This window comes from Plectropomus leopardus, chromosome 5, assembly GCF_026936395.1.
Source record: "Plectropomus leopardus strain MGB_pleo_1.0 chromosome 5, ASM2693639v1, whole genome shotgun sequence".
Lineage (NCBI taxonomy): Eukaryota > Metazoa > Chordata > Actinopteri > Perciformes > Serranidae > Plectropomus > Plectropomus leopardus.
In genome coordinates, this window is record NC_142180.1 from 15,186,083 (window position 1) to 15,213,815 (window position 27,733).

The 27,733-nt window shown below is 40.8% G+C and overlaps 1 protein-coding gene across 1 annotated transcript in view; it reads right to left on the reverse strand.

Moving 5' to 3' along the window:
* nek7 (NIMA-related kinase 7) overlaps positions 1–27,733 on the reverse strand; it is a 70,359-nt gene that overhangs the window by 22,216 nt on the left and 20,410 nt on the right. The window contains exons 2-7 of the mRNA XM_042515112.2: positions 23,930–24,017; positions 16,009–16,149; positions 15,249–15,311; positions 11,304–11,414; positions 6,274–6,382; positions 3,603–3,710 (exon numbers count right to left, since the gene is read on the reverse strand). Coding sequence (XP_042371046.1) covers positions 3,603–3,710; positions 6,274–6,382; positions 11,304–11,414; positions 15,249–15,311; positions 16,009–16,149; positions 23,930–23,989 — 592 coding nt within the window. The 5' untranslated portion in view covers positions 23,990–24,017. The remainder of the gene's footprint in view (positions 1–3,602; positions 3,711–6,273; positions 6,383–11,303; positions 11,415–15,248; positions 15,312–16,008; positions 16,150–23,929; positions 24,018–27,733) is intronic.

Consider the following 27,733-nt stretch of genomic DNA (forward strand, 5'->3'; position numbering starts at 1 on the left):
GCTGAGTTGAAAGCCTGAGAGCTGACAGGCTGTATGCCTGGACCTCCATCTCATCTCCACCACCCTGCTCTACTGTTCAGCTGGGTGGCTGGGCTCATTACAGACCCACGCTGGCACGCGATGGCACGCATGCACACACACACACGCGCACAATCCTCTTCCTCACATTCTTTCCTTCTAGCCCTCTCTCTCACTCTTGCTTTTCTTTTCCTTTGTCACATTGTCATATTCTCCCCTCTTTCTCCTGCTCCCTCTAACTTTCTCTCTGCTTCCTTTTTTTTCCTCTTTTTTTTTGGTGTCACTCTGTCACATTCCCTTCTCTTGCACCCGGCACATTGTACCTTTCTTTTTCTGCTTCTTTGTCACTCGTTCTTCTGTTTCTCATGCTTCTTTCTTTTTGTGACATATTGCTTTCTCCTCTCTCTCGCTCTCTCTTCACTCTCTCTCACTCTCTGCACTGTCTCCCATTCTGCAACTCTAGTTTTCTCACACCTTCTCTCTCTCCTGTTCACCCTAACCGTCGCCTCTCTAACCGTCGCCACCCTAACCGTCTCTCTCTCTCTCTCTCTTTGACTAAAAGTCGAAGCACCAAAGGGAGGGACAGAGGGAAGGAGAAGCGAGGACAAGGAAGACTGAGAAACAGCAGGAGGAGAGAGGGATATATGTGACAGAGAAAAAGACAGAAAGGAGATCTGCTATTTGAAACAAACCCCAAAAATGTCAAGGGGAAAGCTGAGGACAGAGGGTGGGGGGATGATGCACTCTGAGTCCCTTATGTTGACAGGTCACACTAACATAGGGACATCATCTGCTTCAACAGAACAAGAATATCTATTGAATACATCCTCAAAATATTCCTAAAAGGATACAAAGTACTGTGGTCACACAAGCACATGTAAAGTGTAACACTACGTGCTTATTTGTGGTGATCAAATGTTATGATCTCAGGGCCAATGAAACTGTTATAAATCAAACGTGTTAATGTTACACATTTCTACATTGACTCTGCACTAGATGAAATATGACACTGTGATTTTGTTTTCTGGGATTAACGAAGCAGTCTTGATTGCTCCAGATCATTGATAGCAGTGTTCCAGTTGACCCCTGAGCTTGTGGGGCTGCTTGTCCTCTGTCAGCCTAAAGAGGGTGCTATGGACTCAACATTTAATGAGCAATCACAAGACGCTTTCACTCGACTCTGCTGGCACCGCAGGCTGCTTGGCTGATGAGGCTACTGCTGAGCTGATCATGTGATTCACACTTTCTCAAACGGCTGGGCCGCTGCTGTACAGGGGCTGAGAATAGCATGCTGGATGTGGCAATAACAGTTTGACATGGGGAAGTGAGTTGGTGTGAATGACAGTGTTTATATTTGTCTATGGAGCTAATTTTTCTCTGTTTTCTAATCTATGAAGCAACTGAAATTACAGAGTGGATGTTTGATAGCATGTTTACGAACCTCAAGAGGCCAAATTGAAATCAGTATAACCCTCTACACTGCAACGATCCGTGTCATGTTTTGCAGTGTAATACTGGATTTCCAATGGCATATGTACATTACTATCAAAATTAGCCAATAAATCAATCAGACTTTATTTGTATAGCACAAACTGTAACACAAAGTGCTTTATACAATAAAACTTAAGTCACCACCCCCCACCCCACTTCAACACACATACACACACACACAAGCACTTTGTGATTAAATAAAGCATAGTACTCATTAAAACCAAAAACTGAGGAAACGCTCATCACTAAACAAAATACCAGGACAAAAGAAGTAAAGCCCACTCAAATTGCACCAGATCATTTTGGAGCCTGTATTTCTGATTTATTTATTCAAGGTTTTTAGGGTTTGTTTATGTACTTAAGTGTTTTTATTGTTATTAATATATATTTATTCATATTTAGCATTTTAATTAGCACTGGGGCACTTTAATCATTTTATCTTTTATCATGTTTTATCCTGTATGTTGTCTGTGGTGTCTTAAACTGTGTCAGTGGATGCCTTGTACTTTCTACTGCGAACCAGATCTACCCACAGGTACAAATAAAGTAACCTGAATCTGAACCTGAAATTAACTAAATATGTACAAAAAGGTACTGTATGTAAATGTGAACCTGTTTGTGTAGTTTTTATTGTTTATTGTAGAGAACAGCCATTTAATAAGAAATCCAAATTTACAAGCATACAACAAGCAACTACTGCTGGCTTCTGTCATTGTGCGGTCCCCAAAAGAGGTTTAACCGAGCAAAAATTTGAGGAATGACTTGTTGGAAGTGTCAGAAGGTTACTTTCATTAACCAGTGGCCATTACATGATTCTGGCAAGAAACTGGATGATTTTTGTCGTTTTTGTTTATCTTAGGTCAAGAATTTTTTTTGTTAGAGGATAGTCAGTGATTAAAGAGAATGCAAAAATAAAGAAAATTTTGTTTGTGGTGGCATCATTCACTAGTGCTGTTATTAAGACAATCTTTAAGGCTCATCTTCATTTCTCAAGATATGTCAGTGGTTTAAATTGTGGCTTAAACAATGTATTAATTTACTGTTACAACAGTAAAACACTGCACCATCTGATTGTCAAACCGTTCCTACACAAAGGAGATAACGTAATATTTTTATATCGTAATTTGATTATTTCAGGAAAGGGTTTTATCAATTAATTTCAAATATTTTCAGTTCATAACTTTCCTGTTATGCCCTGTCTCTGTCTTGATTTTGCAGCATTATGCACTGTGATGCTAAAAAGCTGGTAGGGATAGGATGTTAACAAATTGTTAATAGGTACACTTGTGTTTTAAACACTAGGACACCTTTGAACTGAGGCCGATGTGTGTGTATGTGTCTGTGTGTGTGTTTGTGTTAAACCCCATGTTTCCTGTTAAGTGAGGCAAGCTAAAGGTGTGGTAAGTAAGAGGTACAGATGTCTATTCCTTTGGAAATCAATAATCTCTTAAATGTCGTTTCACACTCTTCTTGAGGTTACAGGCTCAGCTCTTAAAGATTTACAGTCAAAAGCCTGCAGTCATTAAACACCCCCGTGTGTAAAAGAATGCATTTAAACATGTAGTACCATCTGTTTGTCAGTTTCAACAGTCTCAGGTTTACACTTCCTTTTTCTGTTATTACTTAAAAAAAAAAGTCTAAATTATTGCGGCATAAGTAAGGGCTTCAATTCTCACTTCAGTTAACAAAAAAATAGTGTTATATGATTTTTTTTCCTACAGGAGACAAACACAACCCTCAATACCAACAGTGATGCTGACTGTAAACTTCACTGCATTGTTTTACAACACACAGTCACAATCAGAGCTGTGTGTCGAAGGCCTCTGCCAAGTCTTCATCTGTCTTAGGTTTAAAGGTCAAGGCAACAGGAAGTGGCTAAGTGGCCTATGAAGGGGTGGGGCACAGACGTGGCCAGGCTACATGACTACATGATACATGGCTCTAGGCTCAAAATGCCTAATGAAACACATCCAACATTGAGTGATTACTAGGGAGCACTGTGTCTAAGTGTCTGTGTGTGCATTTGTGTGTTCACTGAACAGCGAGTGTTTAAGTGTTTATATCTACAGTATGTATAGGCTGTGGCAAATTACCTAGTGAGTGAGCGGCAGTTGTTTTGGAGCTGAAGAATCGTCCCAATCCCAAGTCCCCTAGTTTCACTACTCCTGTAGCTGTGATGAATACATTGGCTGGCTTGATATCTGGAGTGGAGAGGAGAGAGATTAGTTTCATACACAAATAAAAACAACTGTTTAATTCCCCTATATTACATTACTGACAGAAAAACTGAGTGGCAACAATGCCATGAAGATTTGATCATAAAAAAATAAAATACACGTTGACTGTGACGGAGATACACTTGGTAAAGTTTTGTTTTCGGTCTTTGTTCGGAAAAGTGTATTAAATGTATTAAGTGTATAATTTAAAATATTCATTTCAGTTAATATGGGCATTAGGAAACCGTTTTCTATTGCTTTTTCTAAATAGATGTTAATGTGACCCGCATCAGTCTTTGAAATTTACTGCTCTAATATAAATGTAAGCGGCTTTTGAATAGGCCGTCTCTGTTAAGTGGTCATTAAAGCCCAGAGCTCAAGGTTCATTGATGTCCCTGTGCCCTAATCAGAGTCAGCCCAACGGAAGTACGCCACCTGCAGATGAGTGAGTGAGTGAGTGTGTGTGTGTGTGTGTGTGTGTGTGTGTGTGTGTGTGTGTGTGTGTGTGTGTGTGTGTGTGTGTGTGTGTGTGTGTGTGTGTGTGTGTGTGTGTGCGTATGTATATAGGACTTATTTTAACTGGGCCTTACTGAAAGCATGTGGGCCCATAAACACTGTGTTCTCTGGTCTATGTGTTGTTTAACACCTACACTGAGGCCCTCTGTCATAAGCAACAAGTTTAATCACACTAAAGAAAATTCGCTGACTTCATTTTCTGTTTTATCCACTTTTATTTTAAGAAATTAAGTGGATCGGAGTATTGCATGTTTATTCTGTTAACTAGAAAATGTACAGGAGAGCTGAAGGATACAGCAACTTCGTCCCACCTTTCAGACATCCATTGGTTTCAGCTCAGTTTAGTATGCTATTAAAAATTTACTTGCATAGACTGAAAACTTGTCTGAGACGGAAAATCCATCACAGCAAATAACACCTTCATTTTTTTGTCAAAGTTTTGCAAGTGTTGTATGCTAATGCAGTTTTTGTATCTCTCCCTGTCTTTGGTACATTTAGGACCACATCTCGTTTTATTTGAGGTATTTTCCTAAAGCTATGATTGGTAACTTTTATGAAAATAACTTTGTGTTACATTTGCTAAAACTCTCACTATTTTGAAAGATGTACATGAGATGATATTTTCCTTCCTCTGTCTACTGCTTCAAATGGCACTCACTAGAATCTACCATGGAGGACCCAAAACAACTAGTCAGAGAGGAGGAGTTTCTAACGCAGCTTCCAATCATATCAATCACAGCTCATGAACTGTAGTCAAACTGTCAAACTAGGCAGCCCTGATTAAACATGAATCATGGTTCTATTACTGCATTGCCTATTTCTCACCTAAAATGTTTTCTAGAAACATATTTTAGTGTACTGTATAGCTGTAAAATGAGAAAGTTTGTAATGTTAGAAACAGTTAAACAGAGTACCAAGCGCCGTCCACCGGCCAGACCAATTTTCTCATTATATAGCCAAACAGTACACTAAAATATGTTTCTGAAATCATTTTAGGCAAGAAATAGGTAATGCAGTCACAAAATCTTGATTAATATATGATCAGCACTGCCTAGTTTGAGAGTTTTTCTGCAGTTCATAAGCCATGATTGTCAATGTATCCATAGCTCTTATTGGTTGTTTTCATTTCAATGCGGTAAGGTTATTAGTAGTACTACAAAGCAATCGGGCAGGCAGAATTTTTTTTTTCATAGATTATCCATCTCATTAAGTGCTGACAGTTTCAGCAAATATGGAAAACAGTTATTGTTACTGTGGCTTTAAGGCCAAATGTCTAGACAATGAAAGCAGTCACATATGAATTGCAGGACTTTAATTGCTCCCTTTGTTGAAAGAGTGTCACTGCATACCTCGTCCGGAGTGTCTAAAACATCACAACACATGTATCATACGCGTCGGTGAGACACAGTGTGCCACTCTGTATCAGTAACATAAAATCTGAAAAAAATGGGCTCAAGGTTGATAACTGTAGTGGCGGCCAGCTTTTTGAAGTAGTATTTAAAGTCTCTGCAAGTACATTTTCACATCTTTATGAAATAAATAAAATGAAACAAACGCAAGCTAGATAAGTAAAGTATTTTAAATGTGAATAAAATGTGTTTTCAAGGGCTAATGTCAAGAGTTGGTGATCAGTAATATAATCTGTGACATTATTCACATAATGAATCATATCTCTCTGTGGTTTTCTCAAACTTCATCCTCTTTGAAAAGGTAACAGCCATAAAAGTAACTACAGGTCTTATGTGACACTTTTTCTTGTAAGTATGTCATAACATTAAGAAGAGGTGAGAAACAATGGAGCAGTAGCAGCATTTGTGCAAATCTCTTCAACTAGTTTGTACTTTTTCAAAACAATCATGATGGCTCTATTAATAAGCACGAAGTTGTCCAGATGTACTTATTAATACAAAGATGAAATCAGCCTATTTTTTCATTATAATTGTATTATTGTATGTGTAGCATTTGTGTAGTGTGTGTGTGTGTGTGTGTGTGTGTGTGTGTGTGTGTGTGTGTGTGTGTGTGTCGGCACTACCTCTGTGCATGACTCTCCGGGAGTGCATGTGTTCGAGCGCGCTGCAGAGCTGGACAAAGTACTTCCACACCGTTCTTTCTGGGATAAGCCTTCTCTGCTTCTTAAAGTGCTGTAAAGTAAAAGCAAATACACAAACACCAAATCAGAAATCCAAAGTAACATTAGTATACCTGGAAAAAAAGAATTTTAATAGGAGTGAACAAAATGGTATGGTGTGGCATGGAGTACAGTTTTGAGATGGCAGCAGTGTTTATGTCTGTGTGTGTTTGTACAGCATCCATTCCCAGCTTCAGTCCCCGGCTCTGACTCCACTGCTAATGCAACCCAGACCGCTCTCCTCTCAGTCCTTCCCTCGCCTAACCAAGCTTCGTCTCATTTTCTCTTTGGCCTTCAATGGAAAGCACATGCATTCTCAGGAACACAGAGAAGAAATTTGTGGTACCTTCCAAAACTCTCCCATCTGGCACACAGCTCTGTTGTTAGGTAAGGCTTTCAGTGGCACAGTGACTCCAGTTGTTTTTGGTTTATTTATTCATTTTGGAGGGCTGAGTGAGCCATTCTAGATCATTAAGAGTGGGGTCTGTACCAAGAGAAGCCACAATGATGACAGAGCTCCAACTCAAGGCATAATGGCGTATTGATCGACAGTGACAATAATCAACAAGTGACGACAGTAACTTTTCCTTAAACAGCAGTGGGTAAGACTGAAAAGATATAAAAAGTCTGGCAGCCAGCAAAGACTTTATGGGGCGTCCTCATGGCTCTGTTTACAAGAAAGGCAAGCCTGGACTTAAGCCAGCTCGGACGAGAGTCCTGTTCATTACAGTAACAATATAAGCATGTAGAGGAGACTTATCTAGAAAAATGTATACCAAGTCCAAAAGTACAATCAACATATTACAAGAGCTTCAACAACAAAATAACTAGATATATCAGACCTAATAACATTATTCACATTACAGAAGATACATCCCTAATGACAATATAAGTTGTATTTATGGATTTTTCTCTTAAGTTAACGGTCATATTTTGAGCTAATGTATGTGCATTTTGCAAACTGTAACAGAATCTGCTTATAATCAGACAGAACTGCCTGTCTGAGCTACTGGTGCATCAGATGTAAAACTGCAAAACAATGATCACATATGCTGCAAACATGACAGCCACAATATAATTCTGATTATCATCGAAACATGCTCAAAATACCCTTAAAAGCTCTTAAAATGGCCATAAAAACTTACTGGAATCACTTTACCTGACATTTTGTTTTGAAACAAATTTATTTTGTGAAATAAAGCAAATATTATTTTTAATAATAATAATATTTTTTTGTGTGCCACAGACAGGACAAATCCTTTTTAAGTAAAAAATCTCAAAAAAGTCAAACTTTTTAACATTTTGAGATGGCATCACATTTTTCAATATGAAATATGCAGATGCTTAATGAACATTTCTTTTTTCTTTTTAATGTTGGTGTGTATTTCGCCTGTTATTACAAAGTTTCTTTTATTGTTGGTTTCCCAGATGCCTATCTGGGTGCTACTGTACAGGATATTCACATTTATTATGGATTATAGACATTAACCATGATTTACTTATTGAAGCGCTTTTTTGTCATGATTCGCAATAAAATCGAATATCGTCCCATCTGTATTCTACTATATAAATGAAATGTCCTGTAGTCTTTAGTGTGGTCACGGGTCAAAGAGGACAGAGGAAAGGACTGTTAGAATTACTGGTCCTCAGCTGAAGTAAACAATGTGAGAGACAGCAAGAAAGACACAGTGTGAGAAAATAAATAGACAGAGAGGGAGATGCACGGGGAGACAGCAAATAGAGGAATAATGGAAGAATGTAAAGGAAAGGTTGCGGGTGATGGTAAGAGATACAGAAAATGAAGGAAGGTATGAGAGGAAGAGAGGGATGGAGGAAGATAGATGGAGAGAGGGAGGGATAGACCTTGGCCTACATCCAAACAAAGCCTTAGTGAGAAGCCATTCTTCCCTTGCCCTCCCATTTCCATATCAGAGGACTGTTTGATGTCAATGGGGGAGCACATAGACGCCCACCAACACCACCACCACCCTCCTCTCCATGCCTTTAACAGCAAACACTGCACATGCAATATTCTGTAAGTGCATGCAAATCAAGGACCATTTGATTTCATTTGAATTCTGAGATGGTCAGAAAGAGAGTAATAGAGAATGAGGGAGGGAGAGGAAAAAGGAGGAGAGAGCAGCGTGGAGGACGAGGAATCAAAAAGAATAAAAAATGTTAAATTCATGCATCGGGGGGGTTCTGTTTTACATATGGCACACTGTTCGAATGTGTTTACTTCACATTACAGCCCAAGGAGAGGGGGGCTAATCCATGGCACGCACCTCTGGACTGCCACTGTTACATTAGAAAAACAAATCATTTACAACTGTGAAGGAGACAAATGGTGAGGAGGAGAGGCATGTACTTGTGTTTATGACTGCGTGTTGTCAGCAACCATAAGGAGATGACACAGTCTGAATGCTCCCAGCATCCTCGGTAGCTTGGCTAAGATAGCAGTGATGCTCAGCAATTTGTTATCTTACCTCTTCAGGATGCCAGGATGCGTCTTTGTAAAGTGCATCTGTGAACATTGAGCGATGGTTGTGTGCACATTATTTGCTTACACAGTACACCATATGTATGTATTCAGTGTGTGAGTGTACTGGATATATATCACCGGTGTAAGTGTCTGTGCTGAGCCTGCCATGTTCACTCTCTTGTACCGCTAATCCTCGCCTCTCCTAATTTGCTGTGTTGAACTGTGCGGATGTGGAGCTGCTGAGTATGACTCCAAACAGCTTGTCGAGCTGTGCCGATACAACGCTGCGGCATCATTTATGCATGGGAGAAGACCAGGCTTTTTACATGCACACCACTAATTTGCTATCCTGGCAGGTTTTTATAATAACTGGGGGTTTGGTCTAACTCAAAGACGAATAACAGGGTGAGCCTGGGATGTAATCACTTCCACTTTTGAACAGCCCTGTTCCTTCTGCTCCAATTTCAACGAAAACACCCCCCTCCCCACAAAAAAAAACCTTGTTGATCTAGGTCTAAGACATGGTCAACTTAACACATCCATGGGCTCAAAGCCTCATATTAATTCTACTATACATTCACTTTTATTTGGACTCTGTTGATTTTACTGGTTAGAAAATTATAACATCTCTTTTCTAAGGGAGATAAAAAGCTGGGCAGACTTTGTTTGAATGACATCTGGACAGCATTGAGGCAAAAATAACAATATACATTAGGAAAAGAAACAATTAAAACCTCAAGTTTCCCCAAGTCCTTCACTCAAATATTACCACTAATGACAGCTTATGTGGCCAGTCTCTCACCTCAAGATTTTAAAAGATATGAGGGAGAACGTAAGATTGAAGCCAGATATGTTCAGTATTTGTTCACATACCCCCTACATTCAACACAAGCTGCAACTTTATGACCATTAATCATTGCTTGATTCTTTACAACTTCCCTTTCTCAGTCTATACAGACAGCTGGGATTAAAGGGGGTTGCAGGAGGCCTGATATTAGATGGTTTTTGGTTTCAGTATGGAATGAATGATTCAGATTGACTCAGTGTCCAGGTAGTCAAAATCCCGTAACAACCACAGACCTCAGACCTCCTGCCACCATTCCTTCAGGCCACGTCAGCAGTGTGTTGCTTTCATACTAGTATTCCTCTTGACACTAAAGCTACGATATGGTGTTGGTCTGGTTGGACTGATTATTTTGTCAGACTTTAGATAAACCAGAATTCCCCACTATCAAATGACTGGAAGACACTGGATTTTTGATTTATCTAAAGCCCCTTTCCCACTGCACAAAAAAAACACCTGCTAACATCTGGCTTTCTTATTCACTCCCTGGACAGATGATTCTGCAGTATACATGGAAAGTGATCGGCTCCAACTCTGATCAGCTTCGATCAGCTGTGAAATACAACACCCAGATGGACTTGCTAATTTGAGTACCTTTGCTAATGCAATGTAATGACACGCCGCCATAAAATACCCTTTGTGTCTGTTCCCATAGCATTCAAACATCATTCAAAATTTTGTCTGCACCAAGTATGAGAGAGAGACTGTATACGAAAGAGATATGAAAAAAGAAGTAACCACTAAAACATTTTCACTGCTCACAGTACTGCTTTCTTCTTTTTACTGACCTGTTTAACAGACCATTTATCATCCATGTCTTCAACATGACACACAAGTAACAAAAAAACAACAGAAAGTCATGCTTGTCTGCTGCAGGGCCATGTGCACGGCACGTCTACTAACAATGGGAGAGCCGTCTATCGGCTACCCTTAGAAGGTTTTCCCGCATTTAAAAAAACCTACACTTGTTTGGTGGAAAAGGAATATAATAAACCAAGATGGTTGAGTCTGTGTCCTTAAAGCTAGTCTTCAATGATTTTCAACCAGCTTTGTATCATAACAGTGTGGATAGTATGTGTATATGAACTGTGATTTACTTCCCTCTATCTAACCAGTGCCTAGATCTCTGTGCTCCCTTCCCTGCAAAACTATGCCGGACAACACGTTTGCATTAATATCAATATTCTGTTACTGTGTATTGCCTATTTCTCACCTCAAATGTTAGCAGCCAGCCACAAATGTGTCAAACGTTCAAGTTCGTATTACGTCAACCACCAGCAGGAGCATTTATTGGTCCAGTGTAGTGCTGTGTATTTTGGTAGTTTTAGGTTTTTCTACCTCTTGAGAAAACTGAATGCCACCGCCCTTTTCCTCTGTTTTTTCTTTTGTGTGGCACCAATTTCAAAACTATTTGCGTCTTTCTACTGCAAAGACAGCCAAGTTTCATGAAAAGACAATATTTCCAGTGGTGAAATACTTTTTTAAGGTTCCTATGGTTGAGTGTTATTTTCAGTATTTCATGACCACACAGACAAATCAACTACACTTCCAGCAGTCTGGGCAAGAGTGTGTTAGCTGGTGGGTCTGCTGTTGTGGAGAGCTCCTTACCTTGATCATACGCGAGAGGTCCCCTGCATCCGCTAGCTCCAGGACTATGTTCAGCTCATTGTCCTCAATAAAAGACGCATGGTACTTTATCACATTGGGGTGGTTCAATTGCTGTGGGAGGAAAAAAACAAACATGTCAGAGAGAGAAAAATAAAAGGCTAAGAGAACACATTGGTGACAGTTCTACGGTCACAGTACCTGATCCAAGAGTGAAAATCATTCATTTTAGAAGCTACAGACAGCAGCTTCTTCTTGCAAACTTGTTGCACGATTGATATGAAAACAACGCTATCAGCTGATAAATAACAGAGGTGTATGTCATAAGTTGTGCAATTCACTGTACTTTCACCACCAATTAAAACAAAACAATTGAACCCATATTTGGTAAGTGTGGACCTAATGAGACAGTTTTGTCCTCCAGTGTGACAAAGCTGGGTGACATGTCACAACAGCCCCTCTGTCTGTGATGACAACAACCCATGTGTGAAACACACACACACACACACACACACACAAACACACACACACACACACACACACACACACACACACACACACACACACACACACACACACACACAAACACACAAACACTGACAGGCTGACATGGCTGGCAGTCAGAAAAACAAGCATCCCAGGCTCATCTCTGGCTGAGATTCCTTCCTGTTGGTTGGTCAATAAGGCAGGAACAGCACTCCCTGTAGTAAACAAAAAGTCTCTATCCATCCAGAGCAAGAAGAGGAAAGGGGGAGGGAGGGAGAGAGAGAGGGAGGGAGGGAGGCGCAATGAAGGGAAAGAAACAAATGACACAGTGACACAGACAAGCAAAAGAATGATGGAGACAGAGCAGGGTGAAGGGGTGGGGAAAGAGAACAAAGGTAAGGAAGGGAAAAAAGAGCAGCAGAGGGATACGGTGAACAGAGTTAGAGAAAGGGGGATAAGGATTGGTGATATGTGGAGAGCTGGAGACATGGAGCTGTGTGGCGTGGCAATGTCGAAAAAAAAGGGGGGGGGGGGTTTGTGATGCGAGCAGACGGAGCAGTGTGACACGTGTCCTCCACTCGCCTCCGCTCTGCTTTCTCTGCTGTGATTAAAGAAATGTTCATGCTCCGGATGATGCCGAGAAGAGGGGAAAGGAGAGCACAGTACAGTACACTACGCAACACTACACTCTCCACTCCGTCTCTGCATCTATCCCCTCTCTGACTTGTTCTCTCTTTCCCTTTCCTCGCATCTCCATCTTTCCTTCTTCCTTCCCTTGTCCTCTCTTGCCAGATGTATTTTTGGCTCAGAGTGGCAGTTCTGCACGGCTCCACACTGTAGCACAGCCAGGGAGTGATGACAAGCCCGCCCCAACCCACTTTTCTTCCACAACTTGAACCTTAGGCGGAGGATGCGGAGAAATAAAGAGATATGTTCACATGCAGATGTTTATGTAAATGATGGATGCAATACAACAGCCATTCATTGGGAAATATCTCATAGAGTCTTGCATGATTATGTAATTACACATGCTCGCTGAGACCCACCAGCGTGTGTAATTACTTAATCATGCAAGACTCTATGCGATATATTTGGTGAGCTGGTGATGTGTTTCAAAGAAGAACAAGATACTGACTAATGCAATCTGATGGTACAAAATTAATCATGTTAATTAGGTTACAGTGTATTTATAAATGGAATTATATGCTCATAGGAAAGCAGCTGGTAGGAATATGAACAACAATATTAAAAAGTACATTAATAAAACATTCTAGTGTATTCCATCTGAGAGAAATTAAAAAAAAGGCAGCTTTTCATGTCCATCACCAGCAGAAATTAATGCCTTGTGTTGCAGGACATATTGATATTTTTCAATTCACTGAGCAAGAAAATTAGTAGATACTCTATTTTGGGTTGTTTGTCCTTTAGGGGAGAAACTAAACATGGACTAAACTTGCAAATAAATGCACTGCTCAGAGACCTAAAGATTAAAGTGAATTTATAGTGTGTGTATCAGGTTGAATGAAGCTGGTTGCTGCCAGTTCTCTGTCTTGTCTGTAAACCTCTGCTATAATCTAATCAGATGCAGAACCCAGACATGCACGCACACACACCAAACATTTTTACAGAAACACAGAGACGCAAACACACAGACATCATTACAGCTTTTCACTGCTGATTAGGGCAGATCATTAGTCTTCAGAATATAATCCAGGCATGTTAGTAACCCACAAGCGAGAGGAATTCACAGCTGTGGGATTTCAAGAATGGGGGAAACTAGCAGATTGGCAGGGAGCAGGCTATTTCTGCAACGAACATTCCTATCAGCGAGGATTTAGACAAAAGGACTGAGCGAGAAGTGAGATTCTCAAGTTGAGATCATCATGCCAGAACAGGGAAATACAGATGAATGGGCAGACATAAACACAGACAGACAAACAAACAAATAGGCAGACTGTTGAAAGGCCATAACTGCGTGTGTGTGCGTGTGCATGCGTGCGTGCGTGTGCGTGTGTGTGTGTGTGTGTGTGTGTGTGTGTGTGTGTGTGTGTGTGTGTGTGTGCACGCGCGCATGTATGTGGGTGTGATCACGCGCCAGTATGTGTGTCATTCCAGTCGGTCCATGCCAGTGTGCCTCTCATTATTCTGATTTGGCTGTGTCTCCTGTTGGCCTGTCTAGTGGGGGATAAGGCAGAAGGACTGTCTCTCTCTCACACTCAGCCCTTTATTATCAGGCTGGCTGGGCAGTGCAGGGCCGGGCATAACTTCCATGTTCACTTGCAATCAGCTTACAGGATGAAAAGAAGGGAACAAAAAGCTCTGAGGGGGGAAAACGAGCAAGGAGAGGGAGAGGAGAAGGGATGGATGGCATGAAATGGGTGAACAAGGTATAGACAGAGGAGATGGGGACAAAAGGGAGAGAAGAAAAAAGATCCATGTAATGACAGAAAACTAAAGTAAATTTGGGAAATGAGAAACATAGTCACCTGGCAGAGTGCGACATTTAACCCTGCCCTGACCCCTCTTAGGAGGTCAGAGATACAGATCCAGGCAAACTCTGCTGTCTCATGCCGTCAAGTCAATGATCTGCGACTCAGATTACAGCTCTCTACGGGGTCTCGCCTGCATCAGAGTATTGTTGTCTTTGATTGGCCCAAAGAGCCCCAGGAGCTTCGCTGATGTGTTTGAGTGGTACAAACTAATTGGTTTTGTTTTCTTTCCCTAATGTGTATGTGCACAAACTGCCTGTAGTGCACATGCATGCGCAGAAAGGCTTCATATACGGAAGGAAACGCTACCAGGAATGCATGAATGCACACGATCACACCACAAACACACACAACATTGACACACATCTAGGATCTTGCAGACGGGGAGATATTGAAGCTGTCATTAGTTTGTTCATTAGTATTTGAGAGAAACTGAGCTGACACATGTTTAAGGTAGTTTGATAATTGAAACCACTTCGTTGGAGAAAAAAAAAGGAAAGCAAGATCAGAAAAGGGAGGAGGTAAAACATCAAGAGGCACATGAGGGAGACTGCTAAATTTCCATGCTGATGCACTGTTGCCCGGCTCTAAACATTACAAAAAGATAAAAAACAATAGTTTTGGCATTTAAAAAAAGAGTCAATGTGAGCCTGGAGGGATGTTACACTGGTGCACCCCTGCACACACACACTCAAGCTTAAAGACATGTGGAGACAGTAATACACATGTACTGTACGGTCACACACACATACTCATAAAGATTCTCACTTGTGTGTGCAAACACCCCTCTGCATTCATAGCCATGCAAGGAGCTACGTGCACACAAATGCATGTGCCCACACATCAACACACACAAATCCTAGCCGTCTGGTGCAGATCAATTGTTTTCCTGTGGAGGAAGGTCTCAGCTGAGGCACCTTAAGAGAACAGAGCGCTGCACATGACGCCGTCTCCCTCCTCTCTGGTTCTTTACCTTAAGGAGATCTATCTCTTTGATGCAATCTTGCCGAGCTTTGGCATCCATCAAGTCGAATATCTATCAAGAGATCAAAAGGGGAGAGAGAGACAGCGAGAGAGAGAGAGAAAGAGAGAGAGAGAGGACAGAGAGGGGTGTTATGACATATTCAAGAAATGTAAAGATGGAGAGATGGAGAGAAAATAGGAAAAAAACACTGAACAAAAAACATGGTTGCTGTTATCTAAAGGGTGACGTTGGAGTGACTACAGGTGTTTCACATCTGAGTAACACACACATATCCCTCTGTGGGGTGTGTGTGAGGTGTGTGTGCGTGTGTGTGTGTGTGTATACATGCTCAGCCAGAGCAGCATATCCTCCTGGTGGTGGTGTGTTTGTGTGTTTGTTTGTTTGTGTGTGTGTGTGTGTGTGTGTGTGTGTGTGTGTGTGTGTGTGTGTGTGTGTGTGTGTGTGTGTGTGTGTATACTGAATGTAAAATGCATATTTTAGTGGTAATGGTTTCTCAGTGTGGTCAATAGTGTTAAGCAGTAGTTTAATTTACACATACTAATGAACATATAAGAACGTGGTTACTCTTTTCTTGCATTTTTTTAGCACAGTGGCATGCTATTTGTGTTTAATTCACCAAGCTTTCATGAGTTCACGAAGTTGCATAAAAAGAAGAGGTGTAATGGTATGATGACTTTCGACTACAGCTGAATGTTGTACAGGAAGGTGAGATGAATCACTTTGTCGATGAAGTATTACTGCGTCATACCTGGACTTTCTTCAGGGCCACTGATGTGTTGTCTAACAGGTACCTCGCCCTGTACACCTCACTAAATTGTCCACGTCCAATCTTCTTCTCAATCTGGAAGTTTGCCAGTGAGTTATGGCCCATGTCTGGTTGTAATGGTTTCTGAAACATGAAAAACAATTCTATTAACTGCGCGCACACACACACACATGTGCTTGTTCACAAAGCATATGCATACATGAATATTGCAAAAGGGGGAAAAAAATGAATTACAAACATTGTGCAGATGTATTTCTCATTGAAGTGCAACTAGCTCCACATTACTGAAAGAGGAAAGGATGAGGGCTGCAGAATGCGGGTGAAACTATGGTGAGGCCCCAGCTTCTGTAGTTTGTTTTGCTGAGAGGCTGCTCTAGGCTGCTGATGATTTGACTGGCATTAAGCTGATGTGTGAAGGGATACGCACACACTTTCAAGCAGCACCAGATATTCTGAATTAAGCCCATAGATGGAGGGAAATCCTTGTTTAATGTATTACTACAGTTAGCAATCTTTTATCATAATTGCAGATGTGGATTAATGTAAACCCTTTAATTACACCTCATACTTTCTAAGCAGGCAAGTGAACCTCTCTTGGCTTCCTGGGTGCTATTTTGTGGCTAAACCAGCATTCTGACCTCCCTGAAGTAAATGTGATCTATGGTGAACTGTGATCTAAAATCTTTTCCCTGCAAGAGTAAAATAACATATCCTATTACATAATTGCAGGCACCTCATCATTCCACCTAACTTGGTTTTTAAATTCAAAGGAATCCAAAGTCCTCCTCCTTCCTTTGTCTGCCAAGTCATATCAGTGACAGTTTTGGCACTGGGCCACACACCACAGGAATCCTCTCCTCGTTACACGATTGGCTGTGAAGGCTGAAACAATCACCTTCCACAATTAAAAAAAAAAGAAAAACACTCAAAAATAAACCAGAATGAGCCCCTTGGATATAATGTGTGAAAAAAAACACAGAGCAGGCTGCATGACCTTTCCAGCGTTTTGGTAAACTTGTACAAGGCGTCGGCGGGAGGAAACAGAAGGTGACAGATATCAGAATGCCACATGTCACCAGCACTTCTGCTAGTGTGGCCGTGAGAGCAGCTCAGGGGCAAGCGACTTGGGCCGGACGAAAGAAAGACAAAGAGAGGGAGAAGGTCAAAAATTAATCTTCCAAGCACTAAAACACACAAGAACTCTGTTTGACAGAGTTACCATCAAAGAGGCTTTTTAGGATTCCCTTAGCCGTCCAGTTATTACAAAGGATAAGATTTAATGAAAAACGAACGATTAAACCTAACAAAAATACTGTAAAAGAAAATAAGTTTAGTGTGTGGTTAATAGGGCTGCAACAAACTGTTTTTTCATAACTGACTTCTTCAACATCAAAGGGCCCATAATGCAACATTATCATGATACTTAATACAATACAATATTATTGTGATTATAAACATGTGACGATATGCTGAGTATTGCAATAACATTTATTGTAATTTATCACCTTTTTCAAGAGCTACTTTTAAAATCGGTTTTATCTTTTAAGATTAAGTTTTTCGGTCTGTTCATCTCCGTTCTGTAACTGTTTTTGCAAATTGTATGCAGTGGACTAAGAAAAGCTATCGATTATATTCATCTAGTTGGCCACCCAAACTTTATTTTTTATTTTTAATATTTAAGATTTACACAAAAAAAACATCCTTGGTGTCTGTGTATTGATACAACATTGCCACACAAAAATATTGCAGTAACATGTTTTTTCCCACACCCCTAAATTTTAGTCTGTAAAGTGTAAAAAAAAAAAAAAAAAAAGGTTTGCCCATCTCAACTTTAAAGAGCAAATAGTTACATCTTCAGATTGGTTGTTTTATCCAGTCAATAGTCACTAACCCACAAATATTCAATTTACAATTATATTAAGCAGCAAATGCTGCCATTTGAGCTGTTGGAACATGCAATTTTTTTAATCTTTTTGTTTATTTGACAGTCAAAGAAATCTTCTAATTTTGTCAGTTTTAGTGGTCAACAATAAGAATTTGTCTTATAATGTAAGCCAAAATGTTTACTGTTGACAACAATCAAGTGGAGTGCTTTTATCACTTGTGTAATTGTCTGCATGCTGACAAAATCAACCCAAGACTGAATAATGTCTAGCACAGATTAACCTATAGCTTTATTAAAAAAATACAAAGGTACACACATCAATGGTGAAAGAAGCACAACTCCAAAAAGGATTGTTCATAAAGGTATCACGGCTGTAATGGTGGGCTGGCGGCAACCAATTTAAGCATTTCATTGTTTTTTAGAGTTGAAAGTTGACAGCCAAAGGAAGAGGCGCGAGCCAATTAGATGGCCTGTCCAATTAACACTTAACACCGTCGAAGTGTGTGCATTTTTCAGCATGACACCACCATCATGCCGAGCTGTCTGAGAGTCACTGTGACAGAGAGCATGACACACTGTTCCACAGCCTATTGTTCAACATTACAGCAACTCAACAAAAAAATGCTTTGCTGATAGCTACTACTGAATGTTTTAACAACAGTAGCATATTGTTCCAGTGTGGACTTCACATATGAAATAAACTTGTGTAGAAGACAGGAAATAGGCAAACCGAAACAAAGATCAAAAAGGTGCGTCACATTGACGGTCTGACCATATTGTGCAATGACTTGTCATAAGGGTGACAGAAGCATTTGTGCAAGGATGGACAGTTCGAGGTGTATAAATTCAGAGAGAGAGGGAGGGAGGGAGAGGGAGGGAGTGGGGGGGGGGCAGAGAGGACAAGAGGGCATTGCTTTCATTCGCTGCGTGGTAGCTTGACAAATGTTAGCATGAGCCTCTAAAGCGCTGTGACAACCGCCTGCTGAGAGCACAGTCTTGCTAATGTGTCCTGGCATGCCAGCCCCCTAATCACACATTTACATATGCAATGACCTACATTTGCATGTCAGATCGCACACTGTCCGGCATGATTAACAGTGGGCACCTCCCTGTGTGGAGTCGCCCTGGGTGGCAGCAGAGGCCGTGCGAGGGCGGAAGAGAGGGCTGGAGGGAGGGCGGCTTTTTTGGCAGCCAAGGGGCCGGGCTGCCAGGCAGGATTATGTCAGCCAGCGGCCCCGGCATTAGACACTTCATTAGAGCTAATCTGTTTAGCAGTGGGCAGTGTATGTAAACTTCACAGGCCATTTGCGGCACCTCTTCGCCCCCTGGCCTGGCCTTCAAAGGGCAGCCAGGCCAAAGCTGAGTGACAGGCCGTCTCATCTGCCGCACACGGGTGTCACACAATCAGGAGCTCCCAGCTGAAACACAAGGCCCTGCCAAGCAGACACACTCACACACATAAGGGGAAGTCACAGAGGAGTGACCCTGAATGACACAGGGGTCAGTGTCTGAACAAAACTGGGAGGAGTGGGTTATACAGACTGCTGCTTGTCAGGATCCAAACTTGATTGTTTGTGTGTTTGTCAAATACAATGATAGAGCCCAAGCATGAAGGCTTACCTACTGGAGCTTTCAGAAGAACAAGTGTTGTGTTTCTTGTTCATTTGAATGGGTAAAGCAAATGCTACTGGGGGTACATATTTGATTCTTCCTAAGGAGAAAAAATATTCAGAGTGCTTCAGCACAAAGCTTCATATTGATCTGAAATACATTAATCACTGTTTTGCATTTGTCCATCACAAACTTCGTCATTTAAAAACTGGTAAATGACTATACTCAGGGTCAGAAGTCAGATGTCAGAAATGATCGCTGAGTCCAGGCTTTGTTATAAATAAAGGCTGAAACAAAGAAACTGATAGGCCCCTTGATTATTGCCATCTCTTTAATTCTGACTTTCAATTTACAGACTGTCTTCATGTTTGTCTTGACTTACATTTCTGTGGTGTGCTTACTCTTCTCACTCACATCATTTTGGTTGGTGATGGGGACAAGCTGCAGGGGATGGAGATAAGTGGCAGCCGTGCAAGGCATTATGGGTAACGTCTGTGAGGGACAGCGTGTCTTGGGTATAAAGGTGACACACAAGCGCCATAGGCAACTCACTAGCAGGGGGATTGAAAAAGAGAGAGAAGGAGGAGAGCGAGAGACAGAGGGAGAGCAGACAGACAGCTCATCGAAAGAAGTGTGATACGGGCTGCCCAATAATGACACCACTGCCAAACACAACTGACAAGACACATGGAGGGTGGAAGAGGGAGAGAGAGGGAGAGTGAGAGAGAGAGGGAGAGGGAGAGGGGGGAAAGACAAGCAGCAGAGGGGCGAGGGTGTGATGTGACAGCCCAGCAGTGCCAACGGCTGCCACAGAAGGCCAGCGGCGGCAGAGAGGTGCGGTCTCCCATGGACAGAGACAGCAAGGGATGCAGTCACAGAGACAGAGACAAACTCAGGGTGCGTCCACACCAAGCAGGCTTAATTAAAAAAAACACATCTCTCAATTTTAGTAGACTATACAAGAATTTTACACAACCGAAAACTAAGCATTTAAAAACATAATCTATAGAGTGAGGCTGTGGCTGTGTCGCTTCAGTGTGGATGAGAAAAAATACAAAGTACACGGAAGAAAAATAAGAGGAAATGAGGAAAGAAAAGCAACAAGGGTCCCAGGTCAGACACAAGCCTGGAGCGATGCGGACTCACGGTCTGTGCCTTAAACCTGGTAGCTTAATCCAACCTAAATTCATTCTAAATCTTAACAGCTGATCACACAATACATGCGTTGTTATTACCTATATTTATCAGGGATGCACCAGTTTATTGGCCAATTTGTCAGGCAACATACGCCTTGTAGACTGCTATTGGCCTGTCAGTAAATAAGGTGGCATCACTGATGGCAGTGGCTGACCTTTTTCTGCTGTGTCACTTCTTGTAATTTTGTACAGGCTAAAAAGCAGGGCTCTAGACTATCTGCAGCCTTGAGACACTAAAACACAGCAATTTTATACAAAACTGTAAAATTCATCCCACTTTTACAGTCTTGGATATTTGGCTATTGCTAATCCTAACAATAGCCAAAACCAGGGCAACTTTGATCTGCACTGTTTAAGTGTCATATCGGCACAAATGTTTATTTTGGGCTGATGCAGATATTTCATTTTGAAGCTGATATCTGCTGATAATGATAATGTGCTGATATTATCACGCATCCCTAAAAATGAGTATTAGGCAAAGTTACATTATAATGTTCTCATGTTGTGTTCAAATGTAATCTTGCGAAAATTTGGTTGTTGGCAAGAATAAAAGCAGTTGTTTGAAGGAGAAATTAGTTGTTTTACCTGCAATATAAAATAAAATGCATCAGTATATCTATATCTGTATCTATATCAGCCAAAAACCTTAGTCTGTGCATCCCTAGTATTTATATTTATTTTTTCATATGATGTTTGAAGTCATAAAGTAGTGACCAACATTCAGTGCAGTACCCTAGAAAATAGTGTTAACCTCATTAACAGTTAGCAATTATGACAAAATAAAACAACATTTTCTGCTTGATGAGATGTTGGACAAAAAAAAAATTAAAAAACTGTATACATGAGAACAAATGGATTGCAAGTTTAGCTTTATTAAAACCCAGAACAGAGGTTTAATCAGTTGACACCAAACTAATAACCGTGTCTTTCTCAGGGCTAACCAGATGTTGGCTGTAATGCACAGTTTTGTTGTTTACTGACCGAAACAGGATGAGTAGGAGATATTGTCATTTGGTTTGTTTCTTTTGGTTCATACATTTTAGTACGGAGAGGAACCTCCACAAAAACAACCTCAAAATTTTAGTGTAGACATAAATCTTCCACATGTAAACAGTGTTTAAAGAATGAGTCAGATTACTGTGGATGTAGTCTCCAAGAGGGACAGGAAGGGACACAATGAGAGACAGAGACAGCAACTGGCAGGCAGGGAGGCCACCAGTCACCTGCCCCCTTGAGCGCAGCACCATGCAATATTCATCCTCAGCCAACCGGCAGGATTCACCCCAAAGGTGCCTATCGTTCTTCTCCTCTCAATCTGCTCCACAACCGCACCGCCTTGTCTCAGCGCTTACAGACAGATCTGTGTCTGTCAAACTCTGCAGTGACGATCAAAATCTGATCTGAGGGGGCCTCCTCACCAACCCTCCCACTCACTCAAAGAGCAAATGCACCATTAAAAATGCACATCTTACCAGCTCATCTCGTTTACCTAATGCATATGCATCATACCTCCGGGACCAAGAGAAATGATATTGCAAGCGATACAGAATATCCTTCATCACATATACAATTCAGATTTCTTCAGGAGGAGGCTGGTGGGTTTTTTTTCCCCCGTGCTGCCGAGCAGACTGAACCTTGGGAAAGTGTGAAACAGATACAGGACTTGTTGAAAGACACCCATCTGGATGGTGCTTAGACAGCCATCTACATACTCTGACTCTTTCTCCCCATCTCTCACTAAATGTGAAATCAGTTCAGACATCTTCTATAAGAGTGAAAAAACATGACGCAACATAGAAAGTTCACTATGCCACCAAATAACCCAAGCACAGAATTAACACTGATGTAAACTGCTAGAAATAGAGTGGAAAAACACACAGAGAGAAATCATTAAGCCTGAACAATAACACACAATCAACTGTTGGGAGATCAGTGGAAGATCTAGTGTCTGTGTGTGTATGCGTGTGTGTGTGGGGGGGGGTGTTTCCTAAGTGAAATAAATCATTAGAGCTTTTATCTGACTTTCTTCTGTGTGCAACCCAATTATCCTTAATTTTGCAATTACAAATCTTAGAATAAATTAACCCCCTTGGCAATTCCTGTGTTAATGTTGCAGTGCCCTTGCATACGCAAGAAAAACAACAATTGAGAGTACAGGCCTATTTTTAGTGTTGTTTCTTCCTCTAAAAAAAATCCACATTTACTCTGGGGCATATGGATGATCCTCTTTGTTAAAAGTCTATTCAATAGTTATGGAGGCAAAAACATCCTTCTGGAAAGAAATCAATGGACCTGATGTTGGAGGGCGGTATTAAAATCCAACAATGACCAGATCTGCACGGAGCAAACCTGAGTTGTATCGAACCAAGAGAGGCATGCAGGGAGGCCAGGCTCTGCCAGCCTTCAGAGCTCTGATCAATAGAAACAACTCAACATTCATCCACTGCTGTCTGTCTCACACACAGGCTACAGTGTGCTCTGAAAGGCACGGCAGGATTGACGCGCAGAGAAAAAGGGTAATGCAGAATATTTACAGTCTGAAATAAAAAAGAAGGTGGGATACTGTGCTTGCAATGAATGGATGAAGGGAAAATATCTTCACAAAATATTAAATACTTCCCCTCGTGTCAATAAATATACAGGGAAACACTTTGTAGTGCCACAATCCTGATTGAATGTAACAAAAAATGCCCACTATATGAGAAATTTGACATCGCTGTAACAAATGATTTACTGAAATAGACACCTTTAGCAACATGAGTACATCATATAGATAAATATTTTATGATGCTACATTCCTTGGAAATGTTTATTGTCAATTAATCCGTTTATTTTCTCAATGAATCAATACGTAGTTTGATCTATAAAAAGGATGGCAAAATATGTTGATCAGTATAAATATTCTGTTGATCATTTTCTCGATTAATCAGTCTAAGTGTACGTGGATGGTAAAATATTTCCATCAGCGTTTCCCAAACCCAAGATGATGTCTTAAAATATCTTGTTTTGTCAAGATATTTCATTGCAGCATTGCTCACGATGGCCTAAAACAACCAGAGATTAAAAAGAAGCTCCCAGTGTATAAAAGGTGCAACAAAATATCTGCCAGCTGACAATTTTCATCATCTGATTTTACATGTGATCCTACTTTACAACCCAAGTTAGCGGTTTGGCTCGTGGTCATGTGTGTGTCTGTGTGTGTGGAGTCTACCTGGGGTTGAAAGACTGGCACGGCTGCTTGCTGTCCTTGTGGCTGCGTGTCCATATCCATGGTGTTAGGAGCTTGATCCTTTACACCTCTGAGAATCAAACACACGAAATACAACTTCTGGTTAGTCAACCCAACACTGAACAACAGATGAAACACTGAGCAGTTATTTCCTTTAAAAATACCAGTAAATTCTACAACAGCATTTCGCAACAGAAAATAATAACCTCAGTCAACTGGACGACTGTTCTCTGTTGTTCAGCACTAAACTCTTGAGCGCTGGTTGCAGCCAGTATCCAGTTTCAGCAGAACTGGATCCCACGTCATGCCTGTGGATTTGACACTCTTTGTCTGGGTTCCTCTCAAGTTGCAGTATGGCAGAGCTACAGCGGGCAGCGATATTAATCTGAACAAAGAAGAGATAATGCCACTCTATATTTCCTTGGCATTCCTCCAAGGAACCTTTCATGGGAATTACTGATTATACCGGAATTTACGCAGTTCTTCTTCATTTTCTGAGAAAATATAGGCCATACAGAGGTGAGTGTGTTGGGTATGAGTGTTTGCCACAGTGCTGTTTAATTGCATGTTCTGGCTTGTAGCCTAGAAGCAAACTAATTGCATAAGATACTCTACCACCAGTTGCTTGGCTTATCACCTCACTTAAATCAGACAGTGCCATAATACAAAATGCTACCTGATTGAATAATTTAGACAAATCTTGAAGAGTATGATGCAAAAATTATATTCACACATGCAATTAGCTTATGATTCCAGTCTCCACCTAACTCATGCATGTGAGAGGAACTCTGATTTTGACAGCTGCCCTGGGATCGCTTCCCATGCATACTATAATGCACATAATGTGTATTTACATGTTACACAGCCTACCAATTCACACCAATTTATTTATAATTTACATATGATACAGTGCATGCTTTAAAGCAATTATGTGGCATTCACAAGTTAACGTGTATGTGAAATGAGGTGTTTGCATGTATTCAATACACAGGATAAAGAAATGGGTGAACACACACTGTGATGTTAAAGAGTGTGTACATGCTGGGGTACACATGTATCTGCATACACACACTAGGCAAAAGCATTAAGGAGCAGAAGCTATTGACAGGGGTAGATTTAAAAAAAAAAAAAAAAAAAAAAAAAAGGCCAGACTTTGCATATTCAGTAGTCAGTAAAGGAGGAAAAAAAAAGAATAATACTATATATGGCTTGCTACCCATCCAGATTCTAGTTTAGGGTTTTATGATGATCTGTTGTCTCTTTGCAAAATTTACATGAATACTGTACATGCATGCAAATACAAATGGACAAACACACACATTAAAGTTCCACAAAGCTTAAAGGGACACAAAACACTTCACAGTGGGACATTTGCATGTTTTTCCACTAGAGTGAAGGCCGTCTGTCTGCTGATCTGTCAGTCTGTCATTTGTGTATTTCTAACTGTCTCTCGTCTCTGTCGCCTCAAACCTCCCAGGCCAATTAAAAATCCCCTGGTACAATGGAGTGAGGAGAATGGCGCAGCGGAGCCGTCTCTCTGCTGATGTTGTCAGTCCTTTTTACTAAAGGTTAATAATGCTAATTGGACATCTGCAATATGTATACGTATATACGCACGGCATTGTAAGTGCAGGTTTGTGTGTTGGGGGGTTCTTTAATATGTGCATGTAAGAGAGCATGTGTATGTGTGAGCGTGAGCATGCAAGTATTTTGCAAATGCTGTAGTTGTTTATTTTAGATTAGTTCAGGTTTTCTTTCCAGGGGTTCGCTGGCCTTCATGTGAGCTTTGAAGCTCATGAAAATAACTGTTTGCACAACACCATTTCTCCTGGGATTTCATTGACTATATTGGGAATATTGTTTTCTGAAATTTACATTAAACGCTTGTTTCAAACCGGATAAATCAATTCAAATGCAAAAAAAAGGTTTACAAATAATAAGGATTTAAAAGCAGCCACTGCTGAAGGCAAAAAAGCAAAGTAGAAAAACATTGTTAAATATCCAATCCTGAATATTTTGGTTCTTTTTTTAAATAAGTTTTTATTGAAACCCACTGAGGAAAAACAATTTTTTGACGTAACTTCTGTAAAGACCTAACACTGGTTAGGATTTGTAAATGCACCATTGACACCATATTGATTTTGATTAACTAGTGTCCCATCCAGTGTCCAAACTAAGCTTCCTTTTTTTGACTGTGCAGTAATAAAACAATCTTAAAAGATAGGCAAAGTGGTAAGAGCAAAATAAATCATGTTTCCCATAAAAATCATAGAACACACTACTTGTTGTTCCCACACTAAACAAGTTGACTTATGTGTTGAAAATCCTTAATGTCTTCAGGAGGGAAAATAATCAGTTTTCCTCATTAACATGCAGATCTATGCAGGATGTTGATTACAATTTGATTCAATCACTTATTCTACAGGGAAAACCTGTGATCGCAAAGTAAAACTTCATCTATCAGATGTTTTGAATTAGTATGTTTACAAGACTGACGAGCAAAAACAAACAGCATCATTACAATACACTGACCCACATACTGTGCACAGTTGTGACAGGATCATTATAAACCGTCACGGTCGATTGTGGAGGTCTGTAGTAATGTTATTAAATTGTAAGGATTGAGTAGGTTGTTTGAAACGGTTGTTGTAATGCCAGTGATGATGATCAAATGTGTATCATCGTTATCAAATAAAAAACTTGAAAAAATAAAGTTTTTGCATTTTTCCTCCAGTCAGCTCTTGTACAAGAATTATGCTAATCCCTTCACATGAATAAAAACAGAGAGCAGCAGCCTCAGAAATAAAAATGTACACCAAACCCCAATGTATGTTTTTTAATTTGGCTTCAGGTCCTATTAGGACAATCTGGAAAACGTCCTGAATGTGCATGGAGACATTTATCTAGGGTGAAAAAAGGGCCTATTAGATGGAGGGCGACTAGCTGCATGTCTTGGCATTTTGTTTTCGGTGTCACAGGGGACTTTACAAGTCACCCACCCAGGTGGCCTTCCTGCCTCTTGTAGTGATTCTTTGCACTTCAGCCTTGTGTTTTGTTAGATTGGGGCTGGCACCCTTACTCCTCTCCCTAACCCTCTTGTGTTTCTGACTGTCTACGTGTCAAAATAACCAGGGGGCATCTGAGCTGCTTGACGTTCTTTCGCCTCCCACATTCCCACGTTAACAAGATCAATTAAGACTGCCATGTCAGATTAATGCACACCAGGAAACCAGGAAACAGCACAATTAACGACGCTAGCTCAATCAAATGAGTCAAGGTCACACTCTTGGGGCTCCCATTCACACACAGTTCAAGTAATGCGCAAAAACAGCTTTTGTCCTTGTGACCGAAACAAATCAAACACGCAGATTGATTTAAACTTTCATCATTTGGACCTTAAAGCTACTAAATGTCTGTCTTTAGAAACCCCACCACGCTTTTCACTGTTTCTTTCATCATCTCTGATCCATAAAAAGGTCCTGCTCTCTTGACTTCCAAAACATTTGTTGGGCACAAACAGCAGTGGAAACTCAAGGTACCAGCCTTTCTGACATGATGGACGAGAAATAGTGGTGGGCTGGCTAGGATTTTGGCAGCGGTGGGGCAGCAGCAGCTAAAAGCTAAATCCCCTAACTATTCATAGATGCATGCCAGGGACTAGTTCAGAGCTTTGGTCTGAGGCAGCTGCAGATATAGATCCATGTTTAGAGCGTAAGCAGAATCGATACAGGCTAAACATGAGGACATGCAATATAACCGTACTATAAATTGACGAGGACTTAAAAT